This window comes from Aspergillus candidus, assembly GCF_002847045.1.
Source record: "Aspergillus candidus strain CBS 102.13 unplaced genomic scaffold BDW47scaffold_1, whole genome shotgun sequence".
Classification (NCBI taxonomy): domain Eukaryota; kingdom Fungi; phylum Ascomycota; class Eurotiomycetes; order Eurotiales; family Aspergillaceae; genus Aspergillus; species Aspergillus candidus.
Window position 1 is genome coordinate 262,451 of NW_020194006.1, and position 14,745 is coordinate 277,195.

At 55.0% G+C, this 14,745-nt stretch overlaps 6 protein-coding genes across 6 annotated transcripts; 2 read left to right on the forward strand and 4 right to left on the reverse strand.

Annotated features, from left to right (window-relative positions):
• Positions 1–1,354: 1,354 nt before the first annotated feature.
• BDW47DRAFT_97233 (uncharacterized protein) lies at positions 1,355–2,625 on the reverse strand. Its single transcript, XM_024820370.1, has 3 exons — positions 2,530–2,625; positions 2,349–2,466; positions 1,355–2,262 (listed from the first exon to the last, which is right to left on the reverse strand). Exons 1-3 carry the CDS (start codon positions 2,533–2,535, stop codon positions 1,850–1,852), a joined length of 537 nt encoding a protein of 178 aa, XP_024676475.1. The 5' UTR covers positions 2,536–2,625; the 3' UTR covers positions 1,355–1,849.
• A 334-nt stretch (positions 2,626–2,959) lies between these two features.
• On the reverse strand, positions 2,960–4,384 carry BDW47DRAFT_97234 (putative ATP binding protein). Its single transcript, XM_024820371.1, has 2 exons — positions 4,213–4,384; positions 2,960–4,141 (listed from the first exon to the last, which is right to left on the reverse strand). The coding sequence occupies exons 1-2, from the start codon at positions 4,253–4,255 to the stop codon at positions 2,982–2,984; spliced, it is 1,203 nt and encodes a 400-aa protein (XP_024676476.1). The 5' UTR covers positions 4,256–4,384; the 3' UTR covers positions 2,960–2,981.
• Positions 4,385–4,444: 60 nt separating this feature from the next.
• BDW47DRAFT_97235 (putative cell cycle control protein (Cwf19)) lies at positions 4,445–6,900 on the forward strand. Its single transcript, XM_024820372.1, has 2 exons — positions 4,445–5,870; positions 5,927–6,900. Exons 1-2 carry the CDS (start codon positions 4,563–4,565, stop codon positions 6,746–6,748), a joined length of 2,130 nt encoding a protein of 709 aa, XP_024676477.1. The 5' UTR covers positions 4,445–4,562; the 3' UTR covers positions 6,749–6,900.
• A 239-nt stretch (positions 6,901–7,139) lies between these two features.
• On the forward strand, positions 7,140–8,905 carry BDW47DRAFT_97236 (D-mandelate dehydrogenase-like dehydrogenase). The gene is made up of 5 exons (XM_024820373.1): positions 7,140–7,270; positions 7,332–7,546; positions 7,655–8,064; positions 8,141–8,380; positions 8,480–8,905. The coding sequence occupies exons 1-5, from the start codon at positions 7,230–7,232 to the stop codon at positions 8,576–8,578; spliced, it is 1,005 nt and encodes a 334-aa protein (XP_024676478.1). The 5' UTR covers positions 7,140–7,229; the 3' UTR covers positions 8,579–8,905.
• BDW47DRAFT_97239 (putative C6 finger domain protein) lies at positions 8,902–12,859 on the reverse strand. Its single transcript, XM_024820374.1, has 3 exons — positions 11,160–12,859; positions 10,337–10,742; positions 8,902–10,273 (listed from the first exon to the last, which is right to left on the reverse strand). Exons 1-3 carry the CDS (start codon positions 12,189–12,191, stop codon positions 9,408–9,410), a joined length of 2,304 nt encoding a protein of 767 aa, XP_024676479.1. The 5' UTR covers positions 12,192–12,859; the 3' UTR covers positions 8,902–9,407.
• A 596-nt stretch (positions 12,860–13,455) lies between these two features.
• BDW47DRAFT_97241 (putative formin binding protein) lies at positions 13,456–14,453 on the reverse strand. The gene has a single exon (XM_024820375.1). It carries the CDS (start codon positions 14,435–14,437, stop codon positions 13,937–13,939), a length of 501 nt encoding a protein of 166 aa, XP_024676480.1. The 5' UTR covers positions 14,438–14,453; the 3' UTR covers positions 13,456–13,936.
• Between the last annotated feature and the right edge of the window lie 292 nt (positions 14,454–14,745).

Below are 14,745 nucleotides of genomic sequence, written 5' to 3' on the forward strand. Positions count from 1 at the left end.
GGTGTGGTATACCCACCGTGGTGGACGGAGCTTGACCGGGTGGCCGACAACACATGAACGCAATCACGGGAAAGGTTGCGTGAGGGGCCCTGTGAAGAGGGTGGGGAAACGTCCTGCCTTCTCCTCATTCACTTTAGGGGGATCGATGTGACCCCTTCTAGATGCTTGGCAATCTCACGCGATATGCGCCGCTGTGACTGTTTCGTAGTCTCTCCCCTGTCAATCAGCCGAGATTGACTGGACCAGATGTCTTTCTAGAAAGGAGACCCGCCAACAGACTAAGATCACGGGGGGCACGAGCCTGTCCAGACCCCAGTTACACACCCAGGCCAAGCAGGTCAAGTGCAGGCAATCACCTCTACGTTTTCCCATTTCCAAAAGGGGGACCAAATTCAGACCAGGCCGCCTCGCTTGCAGATGCTCACAAGGCAAGAGGGAGGAGGGGGGTAGAAAGCCGGCGCGGATAGAGGTGAGAAGCTTATGATAAGCTCAATTCGACCAATCTCGCCCTTCCTGAGAATGGTTCAACCGCCCCGGTACGACCAGGTCGGAGCTTGTCTCTCAGTGCGCGTGCCATCGTGCTAACCGGGGGGGGGGTGGGCACGAAGGAAAGTCTCCTGACAGCGTATCGAATGCCAACACAGGATCCATTGGATGTCTCTAATCCAAAACCCCGATGGTTCCAAAACTATGAATAGACCAAAAAGGCGTGTCCCACGTTAGTATAGGTGGGGGGGTCAGAACAGTGGTCTTGTTGGATGTGTTACGCAAGAAACCGCATAGATAACGATTTCCCCGACGACGGCCCAACCATCGACCAATGGCACGAGGAGGGGTCACAATGGCAGACATAACGATCTCCCTGCAGGGTACATCGAGACTTGCAGAGAGGCATGGCCAGGCACGAGCCTTAGTGTGAGTGTTTCACCGCCGGGAGTCCGAGTGGCTTGGCATATTCCCAAAAGCCGGGGGGTATATCACGGCGAGTTCGATTGGTCCATTCAGGGATTGACAACTGCCCTATCGTTGATGTGCAAATCAACCTCGGGAGACCCATCTGGACCCAACGGGTGAATCATTGGTGGAGAATGGCGACAGGGCCTTATAGCGTGGTCATGGCATTTCTGACTTCACTAGTCGCTTATATGAAGCCGACAACCCAAGTGGATCCTAAACCCATCCTAAGCCCTGTCGGGTGATGTCGGTGGACGGGGAGGAACAGGAAGCAATTAGGGATTAATATAAATGAATGATCACGACGATGGTTGCATCTGGGGAAGGGAATGAAAGAAGTTAGACTGATGAAGTGAAGTGAAGATGAAGAAGAGAGAAACCAGTCGGAGCAGCCGTAGTGGGAGGACAGAGGCGGCCTGAGGTTGCAGCCCGTCTCTTGGCGTGTTGGTGGTTGCCCTGTCGGTTTTAATTTAATTTCATCAATCTCCCTCCCAGGATTGATATTGGTTTCAGGGATAGAGCTGCTGCTTGATCCGGCTAGGATGCAACAAATCAGGTATCAGGTACTTGTCGATGTAGTATTCAATGAGGGGAATCATGGTGGAATCCCGGTTGAGTACTATCGACTTCCCCGCTCAGTAATGATGAAGATATTGATGAAGATGACGATGAAGATGACCACGCCATCAATGTGGATCAGATGGTCAGCCACCAGATAAGCTACCTCATTTATTCTATTGTCCTCATTGTAAGCATTCAATCTCCCGGTCTATCTACCATCCATCATCCATGTTCTGTCCTACCGAACCTCTTCAGACCGACCTCATGACTTGCGCCATCAACTAAATAACAATAACCATAATAATTAAAGAAGAAAGTCAATCCGTCCATAAACTCACGAACTCTTCTTCCCCGCATGCCTCTTCGACGCCTCCATATTTTTGAATGGAAACCCCGCAGTCCGCTTATCGGCCCCCGTCTTGCGACTAATCCTCCCATTGCTGCTGGCAAACAACACACACCAGAGCCCCACGGCCGCCACCAGTCCATACACCGCCAACCCAATGGCAAACACAGCCTGGCTGCTGTCTACGTACCGCGTGTAGGCGTAGGCGGCAGACACGGAGTGGAACGCACACGTGATGATCAGCGTGGGGACCGCGTATGGAGCCTTGGGATCGGATTCCTCGGTGGAGACGGGATCGGATACCGTTGAGGACAGCGGGATGGACCCCGTTAGCATGATGGTGAGCATGGCTACGGTCAGAAGGCTGAATCCGAGACAGCGCGCAAAGTATACCTCAACCGCTGGATGTGCATGAGGTCGTTAGCGATGAGGAGACACTCGGAGACGAGACGGTGCAGGATGGCTAGTAGCCTGGTAAGTTACGTACAGGTGGCCGGGCGTGTCTCATCCAGTAGCATGGTGGACATCAGTTGCGGAACGGTCGTCAACGCCAGTCCCTGCAATGACAGCCATCCTGCGGTCGAGTAGGTGTATGCGTAGAATACCTGGCGTCCATTCGGTTAGCGACGAGTTGCAAAGCCACTGCCTACTTGCGCCGGGCAACGTACATCCATGTTGGTTCAATATGCAGTAAGACGGTCTAGTCAATTGGATTGTAGAAGCGATTGGTTTGAATGTCGTGCAGCAGTAAACGCCATAAGTCGAATGCAGAGAAGATGAAGAGAGGTCGACGCAAGGTCGAGGTGATCATCGACGCCTTCTGACATCATCTGGCTGTCACTCGGTTTGTCCTGTTTGCAGCATCCGCATTGGTCGTCACAATGGATGAGTTATCAGATACTCATGGTCTGGTATTATCTGGACATTTATGTTGTCTGGATACTATGTAGAATTAGTATGTAAAAACATACATCATTTTATTTTTATTGTGGTCAATTGAAGGAAAAATTGTATCAGACAACGCCGGTCAACACCCACCCAACCAGTAGATATATATATATATTTATATTAATCTCTCATAGATACCTTAGGTAGGTAAAAAATTCCATTTCTCATCAACTCATTGGTTCATGTTGTTCGCACGCAGATATCTCGTAAAGCTCATGTCTTGATCAGACGGTTTATTCTGGGCCTCCGCAAACGCCTCCCGGTACCGCTGCGAGAGACCCTCGCTGTCGCCCGCCCGGGGCACATTAGCCTCATCCTCATCGCTATCCTCGTCCAGCCCCGCGCCCCGACGTGTAATCTCCTCCTCTTCCTCCTCCGCCTCACTGACAGTCTCAGGCTCGGCATTCTTGCGCTGGCTGGACCCGGACCCGCTGACGTTCATATCCTTCATCAGCTTGCCCAACTCCTGCTCCCGCTGCGTGGCCTTCATCTCCTCCCGCTCTTTCTTCTTGCGCTCCAGCTCGGGCTTGTAGTCGCGCTCGAACTCCTGACGCTTGTCCTCGACGGCGGTGAAGAAGTCCTCGATACCGTCACCGGTCATCGAACTCACCCCGACGACATTTAGGTGGCTGTAGAACTCCTCTAGCATCAGACTCATGCTGTTCAACAGCGAGCCCATGTATCCACTGCCGGCGCCGAAACCGCCGGTGCCACCCTCCGTCCCGAAGGCGCCGGTGTCCTCCTCCTGACGCAGCGCCTGCTGGAAAGCGTCGAAGTCGGTCATCCACTCCTTCGCAAACTCGGCATCTTGCACGTCGGTTTTGTTGAACACAAGGATCATCGGAAGCTTCGTCTTGTAAAGGATACTGCAAGCATACAGCATGTTACTCATGAACGTGCTAGTAGAGCTCGTCCGCGGGGTATCAATAACGTAAGCGATGACAGTGGGGAACGACGACGCCAGCGTTTCGAGAAAGATGCTCCCCGACGCGCTCCACACAAACACCTCGATCTGACCCGGCGTGTCGACCAGGACGTGCTCGATCGGCTTGGCGGTCGGAGTCTCCGGGTTTGGAGCGGTGCGTTTCTCCAGCAGCGCGATGATCTGGTCGACCTTGGTGGCGAATAGGTTCAGAGACGTCAGGATACCGCCGTTGGGACCCAGATTGTACTGCCTCATGACTTCTTTGTAGTTGATGGAATCGCGGATGTCGATGTTGCTCTCGAAGGGGACGGAGTGGACGGCGGGGTCGAGGTTGACCACGTACGGAATTTTATTCTGCGAGTGGAGATGGGCGTTGATTCTCTGCATGAAGGTCGTCTTGCCGGAGCCTGTATTTGGAGACATGAATATAAGCCATGACGACTATGGAGATAGAAGAGCGACGAGAGATTCGACGTACCTGCCATGCCCACGCAGACGACGGCCACTGGGCTTTGCGCCATGGTGGAGGAGAGTTGCAGTAACACTGACAACTCGAAGTTATTTGCAGATTGTAAATGCAGCTGAATAAAATCTAACCCCCAAGATCAAGAAAGCGGAGAGAGATAGGAACCGAGACGGCGACGCTGAAGAAATTCGTGACCCGCGGGGAAGAAAGAAAGAGGAAAGAAAAGAAGATCGACCCAAGTGGAGTCTGGACCGCCCCGACGTCATGTCCTCTTCCGTCCTCCTGAACCTATTTTTTCCCTTCCTCACTCCAGCCTCTTCCCTCCCCCATTTCCCCTCAGAATAACATTAATCACAAGTAATATGACGCTGGAGGATTTCGAAAAGTCGCTGGCGGAAGAGCACGACAAGCGACGCGACCGGGGCGACAGAGACCGGCGTCGACACCGCGACCACGACCGCGACCGCAGTCGAGAACGATCCTCAAGGCACCACCGCCATCACCACAGCCGTCGCCATTCGTCCCGATCTCGCGAGCGACGGTCCGACCGACATGGTGAGTCGCGGCACAGCGAGGAGGGGGGCCACCGACACAAACGATCGCGTCAATCGACCGAGCACGGCGACGACCGGGAGAACAAACGCCGACACCGACACGATGAGAGCAAAGAAGCGGGTAAAGAGGAGACGGACTCGTCCCGGTCCCCTGTGAAGGAAGATGTGGTGGTCCAGGAGGAAGCTCCGAGGCCCAAGCGAGACGCGTGGATGGAAGCGCCCTCCGCGTTGGACGTGGACTACGTGCACCGTCCCAACGCGGGACGTTTGCAGGAGGAGCCGCGGCCTCGCATGCTGGGCGCCGATTTCGAGCTGAAGATCCACAATCGGGAATTAAATACACATCTACGGGATCTCCAGGACGGGAAGGCATTGGAGGAGATCGAAACCGAGCCTGCCACGCACGAGGTGGATTACACGTTTGGGGATGCTGGCGCGAATTGGCGGATGACCAAGCTCCGTGCCGTCTACAGGGAAGCCGAGGAAAACCAAAAGAGCGTGGAAGAGATTGCCATGGAGCGATTCGGGGATCTTCGCACGTTCGACGATGCCCGCGAGGAGGAAGCCGAACTGGACCGTCGCGAAACGTACGGCGAAGGGTATGTGGGCAAAGAAAAGCCTACGGGGGAGCTGTTTCAGGAACGAAAGCTGGATGCCGGTGTGCATCGGGATCCTCACGAGCATCTTCACGACCCTGCGAAAAGCCTCGAAGCGCGCGGGCAGGGGGAGCCGATGAAGAGCGAAGCGCCTCCGAGTACCAGCCAACCACTGGACCTGACGGCCCTCAACCGGCTCAAGGCGCAAATGATGAAAGCCAAGCTGAAGGGATCGGCCGATGCGGCCGAGCTGGAAGAGCGTTACAATGAGGCGGCAGCCAACATGTCCAACCGCAAAGAATCGGGGACCGTGGTGCTGGGGGTGATGGAGAATCGAATGCTGGCCGGACAGAGGGGCGAGGTCAAGGCGGTCGAAAACCGGCGCGGTCGCGAGCGCGGACTAGTGGAGGAGAACGAAGACATGAGCATTGAGGACATGGTCCGGGAGGAGCGTCGAACGCGGGACCTGGGCGATGGGCGACGGATGGCCGAAAGGATCGCGAAGGACGCGAAATTCGAGGTACGTTACAGATCTAGCAACCTCTCCGGGTTCTATCATAGCTAACTTCTCCCCAGAATGACCTAGAGTACATGGACGACAACGCCTCGAAATTAGCCAAGCGGGTGCATCGGTCAGAGATCAACCTCAAAAACGCCTCGATCGGCGAATTCCAGAAGATGAACCGGATCCTGGACAACTGTCCGTTGTGCCACCACGAGGACACCAACACGCCACCGGTCGCGCCGGTCGTGTCGCTGGCAACGCGGGTGTTCCTGACGCTTCCCACGGAGCCCGAGCTCAACGAAGGGAGCGCGACGATCGTGCCCATCCAGCACCGGACGAATCTGATGGAGTGCGACGACGACGAATGGGAGGAGATTCGCAACTTCATGAAGAGCCTGACGCGCATGTACCACGAGCAGGGTCGCGACGTGATCTTCTACGAGAACGCAGCGCAGCCCCAGCGCCGGCGCCACGCGGCGATGGAGGCCGTGCCGCTGCCGTACAGCCTGGGGGAGACCGCCCCGGCGTTCTTCAAGGAGGCGATCCTGTCCGCGGACGCGGAGTGGTCGCAGCATCGGAAGTTGATCGACACCCTCAAGGCCGCTAAGCAGGGACAAGGCCGAAACGCTTTCCGACGCTCCCTGGTCAAGGAGATGCCGTACTTCCACGTCTGGCTAGAGCTGGATGGAGGACTGGGCCACGTGGTGGAGGACGAGAACCGGTGGCCCCGGGGAGATCAGTTCGCGCGGGAAGTCATCGGGGGAATGTTAGATCTGGGGCCCGAGGTGATCAAACGACAGGGACGTTGGCACCGGGGCGGCGATCGCCGGCTGGAGGGATTCCGACGCCGGTGGAGGAAGTTCGACTGGACGCGAGTCTTGGTGGAGGGATAGTTCATCTACCCCTGTCCATCTTGAAGGGTTCAGTATCATATTTCGATTTAGCGTATTATCGCAACTCTGTAACTCTTGTCCTTCACGCGTTGATCTATATAGCCTATATGCGGTATACTTTCGGTCAACTCTCGCCCGAGTGCGGGGATGGGATTGCGGCGGAAGACTCCGAAGACAGTGGGGAATCTGGATATACCGAATAAAGACATAAGATCCGTCTAGTCCAATAGATAGACATCTTAGGGAGTACCTGTAGTGTAAATTAGTAGTCCTGTCTGTCTGTAGTGGAGAGTTGACGATGATTGATGGAAATGCGAAGAGGAAGAGTGGGGGCACGTGGGGTTATCGTATATAATCCGCTTCATCAAGTAATGCTTCGTGGTTCTTCTCGCCACGACTCTCCCCCTCTCCTCCTCTCCCCCTCCTCTTCTACACCCTCACCGATTTCACCTCCCATATAGAATAGATCGCATCATTCACCATGTCCAAACCAAAGGTTCTCCTCCTGGGTAAAATCATCCAGTCCGTCTACCCCTCCCTCACCACCCCCCCCACACAATGGCTCATACTCATAACTTGACAGCGCCCACCAAACATGGAACTCCCTGTCCGAGCTCGCCGACCTCGTCACTCCCACAGCTACTAACCGCGCCGACTTCATCCAAGAATGCCGCTCCGGAAAGCTTGACGGCGTGGTAGCCGCCTACCGCACCTTCGACTCCGTCAGCGTAACGGGCCTCGTCGACGAAGAGATCGTGAATGCGCTGCCCACATCGCTACAATATCTCGCGCACTGCGGTATGCCTCCAACACAAACACACTCGACCCTGTTCCCTTAGCCAAATACAGATAGAATACACCAGACAAGACTGGACGGCTGACAACACCAACCGGTTGACCCAACAGGAGCCGGCTACGACCAAGTGGACGTACACGCCTGCAGCGCGCGCAGTCCCCCCATCCGCGTCTCCAACGTCCCCACAGCCGTCGATGACGCCACCGCCGACGTCAACATGTTCCTGATCATCGGTGCCCTGCGCAACTTCAACACAGGCATGCAGGCCCTGCGCGACGGCAAGTGGCGCGGTGTGCCCGCGCCCATCCTCGGCCACGATCCGCAAGGCAAGGTGCTCGGTATTCTGGGCATGGGCGGCATCGGACGGAACTTGAAGCGCAAGGCTGAGGTATTCGGCATGCGCGTTATCTACCACAATCGGCGGGAGTTGAGCGAGGAGATGGCTGCGGGGGCGCAGTATGTTTCGTTTGAGGAGTTGCTCAAGACGAGTGATGTGATTAGTTTGAATTTGCCTTTAAATGTACCCTCCCACTTCTCCTATGCTTCGTTGAAGGGACGACATCAGGGTGTGTGAGCACAGCTAATAAGACCGACAGAAAAACACCCGCCACATTATCAGCACCCCCCAATTCGCACAGATGAAAGACGGCGTCGTCATCGTCAACACCGCGCGTGGGGCCGTCATCGACGAAGCCGCTCTCGTCGCCGCCCTCGACAGCGGCAAGGTCTACTCCGCTGGTTTGGATGTCTACGAGGAGGAGCCCAAGATCCACCCGGGTCTGGTCAGCAATCCGAATGTGATGCTTGTGCCGCATATGGGTACTTGGACGGTGGAGGTTTGTCTTTCCTTTCCTTTCCTTTCCTTCACGCACATGCATTCGAACAGACTACCACAACTCTCACGCATGAAACGCTAACATACACATAAAATATAGACCCAAACAGCCATGGAAGAATGGGCAATGGAGAACGTGCGACTAGCGCTCGAGACAGGAAAGCTGAAGACTCCTGTCCCCGAGCAAGCAGACCTGTAAGGTCTTCTCTTCTCCCCCTTCCGCTTTCTCCCCCTTCGATATAGAAATCTCCCGGTTCATTGCCACTCCCAATCCAATCCCAAACAAACGAAACTAACCCCGTGTCTTCCCACTCCTAATACATTCATACCCGTATCCGTACAATCATACACATACAGCCAGTCGAGGAAGAATTCCATTTCCCGACGCAGCTGTGCATCATAGAGTCAGAGTCAGTTCGAGATTATAGAGTGGGTGGCGGTGGTATCCTAAGCTTGTATATAATGTGCAGAATTAGAATTGTCGGTTCCAGAATGGAAAAAGACAATGAGAGAAGACAGAATTTCGGTTATTGCATTGCAAGTCGGGTGTCATTGAATCGAATATTGTATGTATGTATGTATTGATATGTGGAAGAAAGGATGGACAGACCAACGCCAAATGCTGCCGTCCTGTCTCTCATTGCAAAGCACAAAGAAAGAAAAAGGATTAAAAAAAGAGTAACAAAAGGGGTAAACTCCGAAGCCATGACTCGTCCTCGTAAATAATCAAACCGTACTAACAAAAAGAAAAATAAAAAACCGGATGAACCAATCGAGGTATAAGAGGGTAAAGTAAGTAAGAGATATCGTCCATCGCGGTCCGGTCCACGGGACGGGAAATCACATCATGCAAAAGATCTAGTTGAAACACCAGAAATGTAAAGGGGAGAAGGGAAAGGAAGTGAAAATAGATCGTCTCGCCAATGCGCTTTTTTGGTATTACAGCAGACAGAAAAAGGGATGTGTGAAGGTGTGAAGGAGAGAGGGGGGGGTGGGAGAATATTGCTGGAGTACCCGCGTCTCGCTGTCTACTCCCGCGAGACGAACCACGATCGGACCACCATGCCGCAGATGCGTTTGATCACCTGCGTGGTGCCCTTGCCGCCGGCTTCCTGCTCGAGGAACTTCTGCGCCACGTAGAGTTTGGCCCCTGCATCCTTCTCGTTCGTGGTGATAGGTTGCGGAAAACTGCGCGGGAAGTCGGCCCACCGCTGGCCCAAGTGACGCGCGATGGCCACCGAGTAGATGACGTCGCGGTTCTCGAACGTATCCAGGAGGGTACGACACCGGCCCAGCGTGTCGTCGATCTCTTTGGCGGAGCTGGCTTCGTTGTCGTGCAGCGTCAGGAAGTACCCGAGGCAGCTCCAGAAATCCAGGCACCGCTGCGTCAGTTGGTCCGGGAGTGTTGGCGGGTTAGCGGCGGGCTCCCGCGCGGGGAACTGCGCCAGCGGATTCGCGTTCAGATGCTCGCCCGTGATCAGGGCCTCGATGACATCGAGCCGTTTCGTCGCCGCGAGCAGGTCGTAGTCTTGCGCGTGATTCCCGTTCGAGACGTTCATGACGTGGCGGCAGAGGGTCATGGTGCTCCAGACCACCGATGCCTCGAAACTCTCCAGCCGCGCGACCACATTGGGATCGCTGAGGTTTCGGTCGTTGAAGGCGTCGATCAGGGCCGAATACTCGGCCATGAGCTGGCCGTTGGCCAAGAGGTGCTGCAGAGCCTTTTCTTGGTACCAACTCGTCTCGAAAAACTTGTCCATGGCGGGGGCATAGGTGGCCAGGAACACGGCCTGGATCTCTTCTAAGCGGTTGGGAGGGAGAGAGGTGATCGGATGTGGGGGAGGGGGAGGGATGCCGCGCAGAGCGAGAAGATCGTTGATCTGCACTTGTTTGACTAGACGAGCAACTTAGCATACCGCATTCGACGAGACCGCAGGGACTTAGATCATAAACATACCTCGAAAGCTTGTCGGGTCCGCCGGAGGATTGGTGGTCGTGGCCGGGTTGATCGTGGGTTGGAGACCCCCCTCGACGGCACTCTGTACACTGGCCATGTTCGGCGCGTTGTTCCCGTCTAGCGACGGGTCAATGGACGCCCCGTAGTTGTTGCCGTTGTACTGTTCCGAAGTACTGGGCGATTCGGACGGGGCAAATGGTTGCGACACGGCCGGGACGTATCCCGGAGGAGCGGACGGGTATTGGGGCGGCGAAGGATCCTGCGGATTGACCACCAAGGACGGATGAGGATTGGGCGCCGGCTGGATGGCCGACGGCGTAGGCTGCGGTTTAAACACGGGATCGTAACCCAAGCATTCGCGTTTGCTCTTGACGCAGTTGCGACAGACGGGGTGGCCTTCGTCACACTAGAAGCGGAGGGTTAGCTTGGGAAGGATAAAGTGGGTCGGCAACAATAGATCGAGGGTCTTTTCGTGAACAAAAGAACAAGAACAGTCCCACAAGAAAGCAAGACCTGAAAGTAAAACAATAAAAAGGATAGGGAAGTGTGGAGAGGTGTAGCCAGAGAGTTGAGACGGAGGGAAGAGGGGAGATCTCGCTTCTGCAGCGGCGGGTGGGCTGGACGAACAAGCGAAGCACACTCAGGCCCGTTCTGTGACTCGCCCGCTCACCCCACATGTCTCCCCCTCCTCGCTCCGTCTTACCTGCATCTCCCATATCAAAGCAAATAATATAGAATGATGTATATGTCACTCCAACACGTGTTCTTGCTTGCTCTCTTTCTCTCTTTGCCTTTTGTTCCTATTTTAATTGTTTTCACGTACCTTGATTCGTCGTTTGCGGCATGTCAGACACCCCGTCTTGGTTCGTCGCTTGACTTCTTTCTTATGTCGCCCGCTGGCCAACATCTTGCTGGGATCACCAGACAGCGAATATCGCATCTGGGAGTTGGAGTTCATGCCCATCTGGGACGGGTATCCCGTCATGTACTGACCCACCGACGCCATCGGGGGCATGGGGGACCCGATCGGCGCCTGCGGGACGTGCGGTGATTGTCCCTGCTGTTGCATTGGCTGGCCATTGTTGGTGGGCGTAGACGCATTTTGAGTGTGGTAATATGAGTCGGAATTCTGCTGCTGGTATGGTTGCGACTGCGACTGTTGCTGCATTGGTGTGCCGGGCTGCTGCGGTGTCTGTCCCTGTGGCGGAGCATACTGCGATTGCGGCTGTTGTTGCTGTTGTGGCGTCGGCGGTTGCGACGATTGATGTTGGGAGTACTGCTGTGGCGGGGGTTGGTGTTGATACTGCGGCGATTCTTGATAGGGTTGGTTGTTCTGTAGTCCAGGAGGCGGTTGTTGCTGGTACGGCTGCCCCGGGGATTGGTGGTGGGTACCGTTGGACGGCGATTGCTGCGAGAAGTCGGCATGCCCAAATTGCCCTGTATGTCCATTCCCGTGATTCATCATACCATCGGACAGAGGCCCCGGTGTCACCGACCCAAACCCTTCAGAGTCATCTGGGTCCGCGTCGTCAAAGGTGAAGTTCGAGTCCGTAGGTTCCGGAGCCGGCAGCGTCGTGTCAATCGGCGGTAAGGTGGTGTCGATCGATGGCAGCGATGGGATTGAGGAGTCTATCGGTGGTAGTGACGTATCGAAGCTTGGGAGAGGCGGATCATCCTCCGGCATTGTTTTATCGATCGGGGGCAGCGACAGGTCGTACGACGGAAATGTATCCCCCTCAGTCGGTCCGCCGGTCTCTGGTGCAGGTAGTGCAGGCAGTTCAGGTACGTCGCTGGGCTCCGTGCTCTCCTTGGGTGAATCCCCAGGAGGGTTGGCGGGTTCTGCAGAGTCCGCCATTTCAAACGTATCTGACCTCTGATGTAACCGGGTGCGCAGGCGTTCGGATCGTTATCTTCGTATAGGGGGATGGACCTCGGTGCTGAACGCCCCAGGGGCCGCTAAGTCTGACTCTCTGCCGTCAACAGCCAGGTGTTCCGGTTCGGACCGCAGTGCTCTCAGCGTTCGGGCCAAGATTGTTGATCCTATTAGATCCTAACTTCGCTCTTCAAGAGTATTAGTAAAATACGCCGAGAAAAGAAGCCCAGAATGAACAGAGCGCATGAGTATGAGCGTGCACGAGTATGTCTAGTGGTAGAGTATAGAAAGAGGAAAGGTGAAAAATTGGGTCTTCTGGTCGCGCGGACGTCCGGAGAGAAAAATGATCGCGATCGATCAAAGCGTCTCGGAGGAAGCGCATCGCACGGGGGTCCACGTCGACCATTGTAGGCACATCACACCGTCCTGCTGGCCTCGACAACGTCCCTGATTCATCTTCGCCATCGAGAGGAGTAAACTCCAAGAGGTCGGTTCCATGCCCCTGGTGACCGCGACCGGCGGGAGTCTCCTCGTTCCGCAACGACCAGGACCATTCTTTGCGCCATCGAGAGGGACCAGGAGGAAACCAGAACCACCTTCAATACTGACGAAAGAGGAGAAAACAAACTCTCTCGGCAGACGGAAGAAACGTAGAAGGGCTGGCGAGGATCTCTCCTGTGGGGAAGGAAACGGGGGGAGAAGGGGGAGATGCAGGAAACGCAGGACTCGTTTTACTTACGCAGGACTCGGCCAGATAAGCGAAAAGAAGCGAGCCGAAAGACTATTCCACCAGATGGAACAATTCGGGAACTAACAGGAGCCGCATCGGTGAAGGTGGACGAAAGGGGGGAAGTAGAATGGGATTTGGACACTGGGAAATCCCATGCGACAGAGAGTGTTGGGCGCGACAGAGAGAGGGAAGAAGAACTTGGGCGGATTTTCGGGAAGCCAAAGAAAAGACTGACTGGGAGACCCAGGAGGGAAAACACCTCCGCCCGTGAATGAACACATGTATATTGTTGGCCTGCCACCCTACAAAATCAGGAAAAATATTTGATATTGTACATTATTGTTCTTTATATTTTTCTGCATTTTTCGAAATTTATTGGATCTCAATTACTTGATTATATGGTGCATACAAATTACTCAGGGCGGATAACCTTATCATTGGGGAACCATTATAGTCAAATTTAGACAACAACAAGGAAGAGAAAGGCACTTTCTGACCTAGTCAATTGATTTCAAAGTCATGTCTCTGTTTCCAGAAAGAAATATTGACACTGTGGATTCACGTCAGATAGGAAGAACTGTCATTCTGCCTATCCACAGAGCCTCCTGCTCCCTATTCCGGTGTCGCCTCTAGATGTACCAAAGATAGATAGAACCAATATGGTTCCAAGGGTGAATCATATGTGAGCTGGTATGGCCACTGAACTGGTATGGTGATAAACCAGTCATCCGAGGCTCATCCACGCATGTGTGAACCTGCCATACCCCTGTAGGTATGGTCGGAGTCATATCCATGTCCCGACTCCGTGAGTGTCAGACACTGGATGGGGGATTGGATAGCCATGGTAAGACTATCCTAGTACTGGTCCGAATCCATAACCGGGTAAGGAAGTAGTTGGGAGCCGCTGAAGCTGGACCCGACCAGACGGACCAGTCTCTGCATGAGATGCCATAGAAAGGTTCTCTAGCGTAGTAAATGAGATGCTATCCCAGCACCATCATCTCCTCATTACCTTCGGCTTGCGCTTCTTGAAAACCACTCCCCCAGCTGCATCGTCCGCCGGCTTGGCAGGTTCAGCAGCCATCTTAGATTCCGGCTTCTCCTCCTCTGCCTCTTCCTTGACCTGCTTCTCAGGCTCTGCAGTAACACCATCCGGCGCGGTTGCAGTCTCACTCTCCCCATGACCGCTGTCTCCATTACCATTGTCCCCATGCCCGCTGTCCCCACCAGAAGACTTCCCCTTCTTCAGATCCCTCGTCGACTCCAACAGCGCATCAAGATCCGTATCCTCACCCCCAGCGGCACCAGGATACACCCTCGTGCGAGATCCCCATGGTTTACTCACAAACTTCTCGGCCTCCCTCTTCGCCTCCTCCTCCTCCTCATCCACCTCCTGCATCTTCCTCTTCCTCACGCCCCTAACCCCACCTTCCTCTCCCTCCCCCTCCTCCCTAATCACCCTCGTCGAAACCGTCTGCCAATCTCCCGCAAGAGACATATCCCCACGGTACTCATCCGGAATCGCGACCCCCATCTCCGCCAACTGCGCCATCTGCTTCTTGCGCTCCTCAACCGACGCCGACTTCTGCTGCGGTGGTGGTGGCGGCGGCGCAGCAGCAGCAGCAGCAGCAGTGGAGTCGGAGTCCTGTCCTCCGGCGGAGGCCGGACTGCCAGAGACGGCCTGGCGCAACCGCTCGACTTCGCTTTTGGCGCGCTGCGTGTCACGCTGTTGGCGCTCGTTGTCGCGGTGGATGTCGCGGAGAAAGCGCTTGAGGTTGCCTTGGTGGCGGCCGGTGGCTTCGTGTT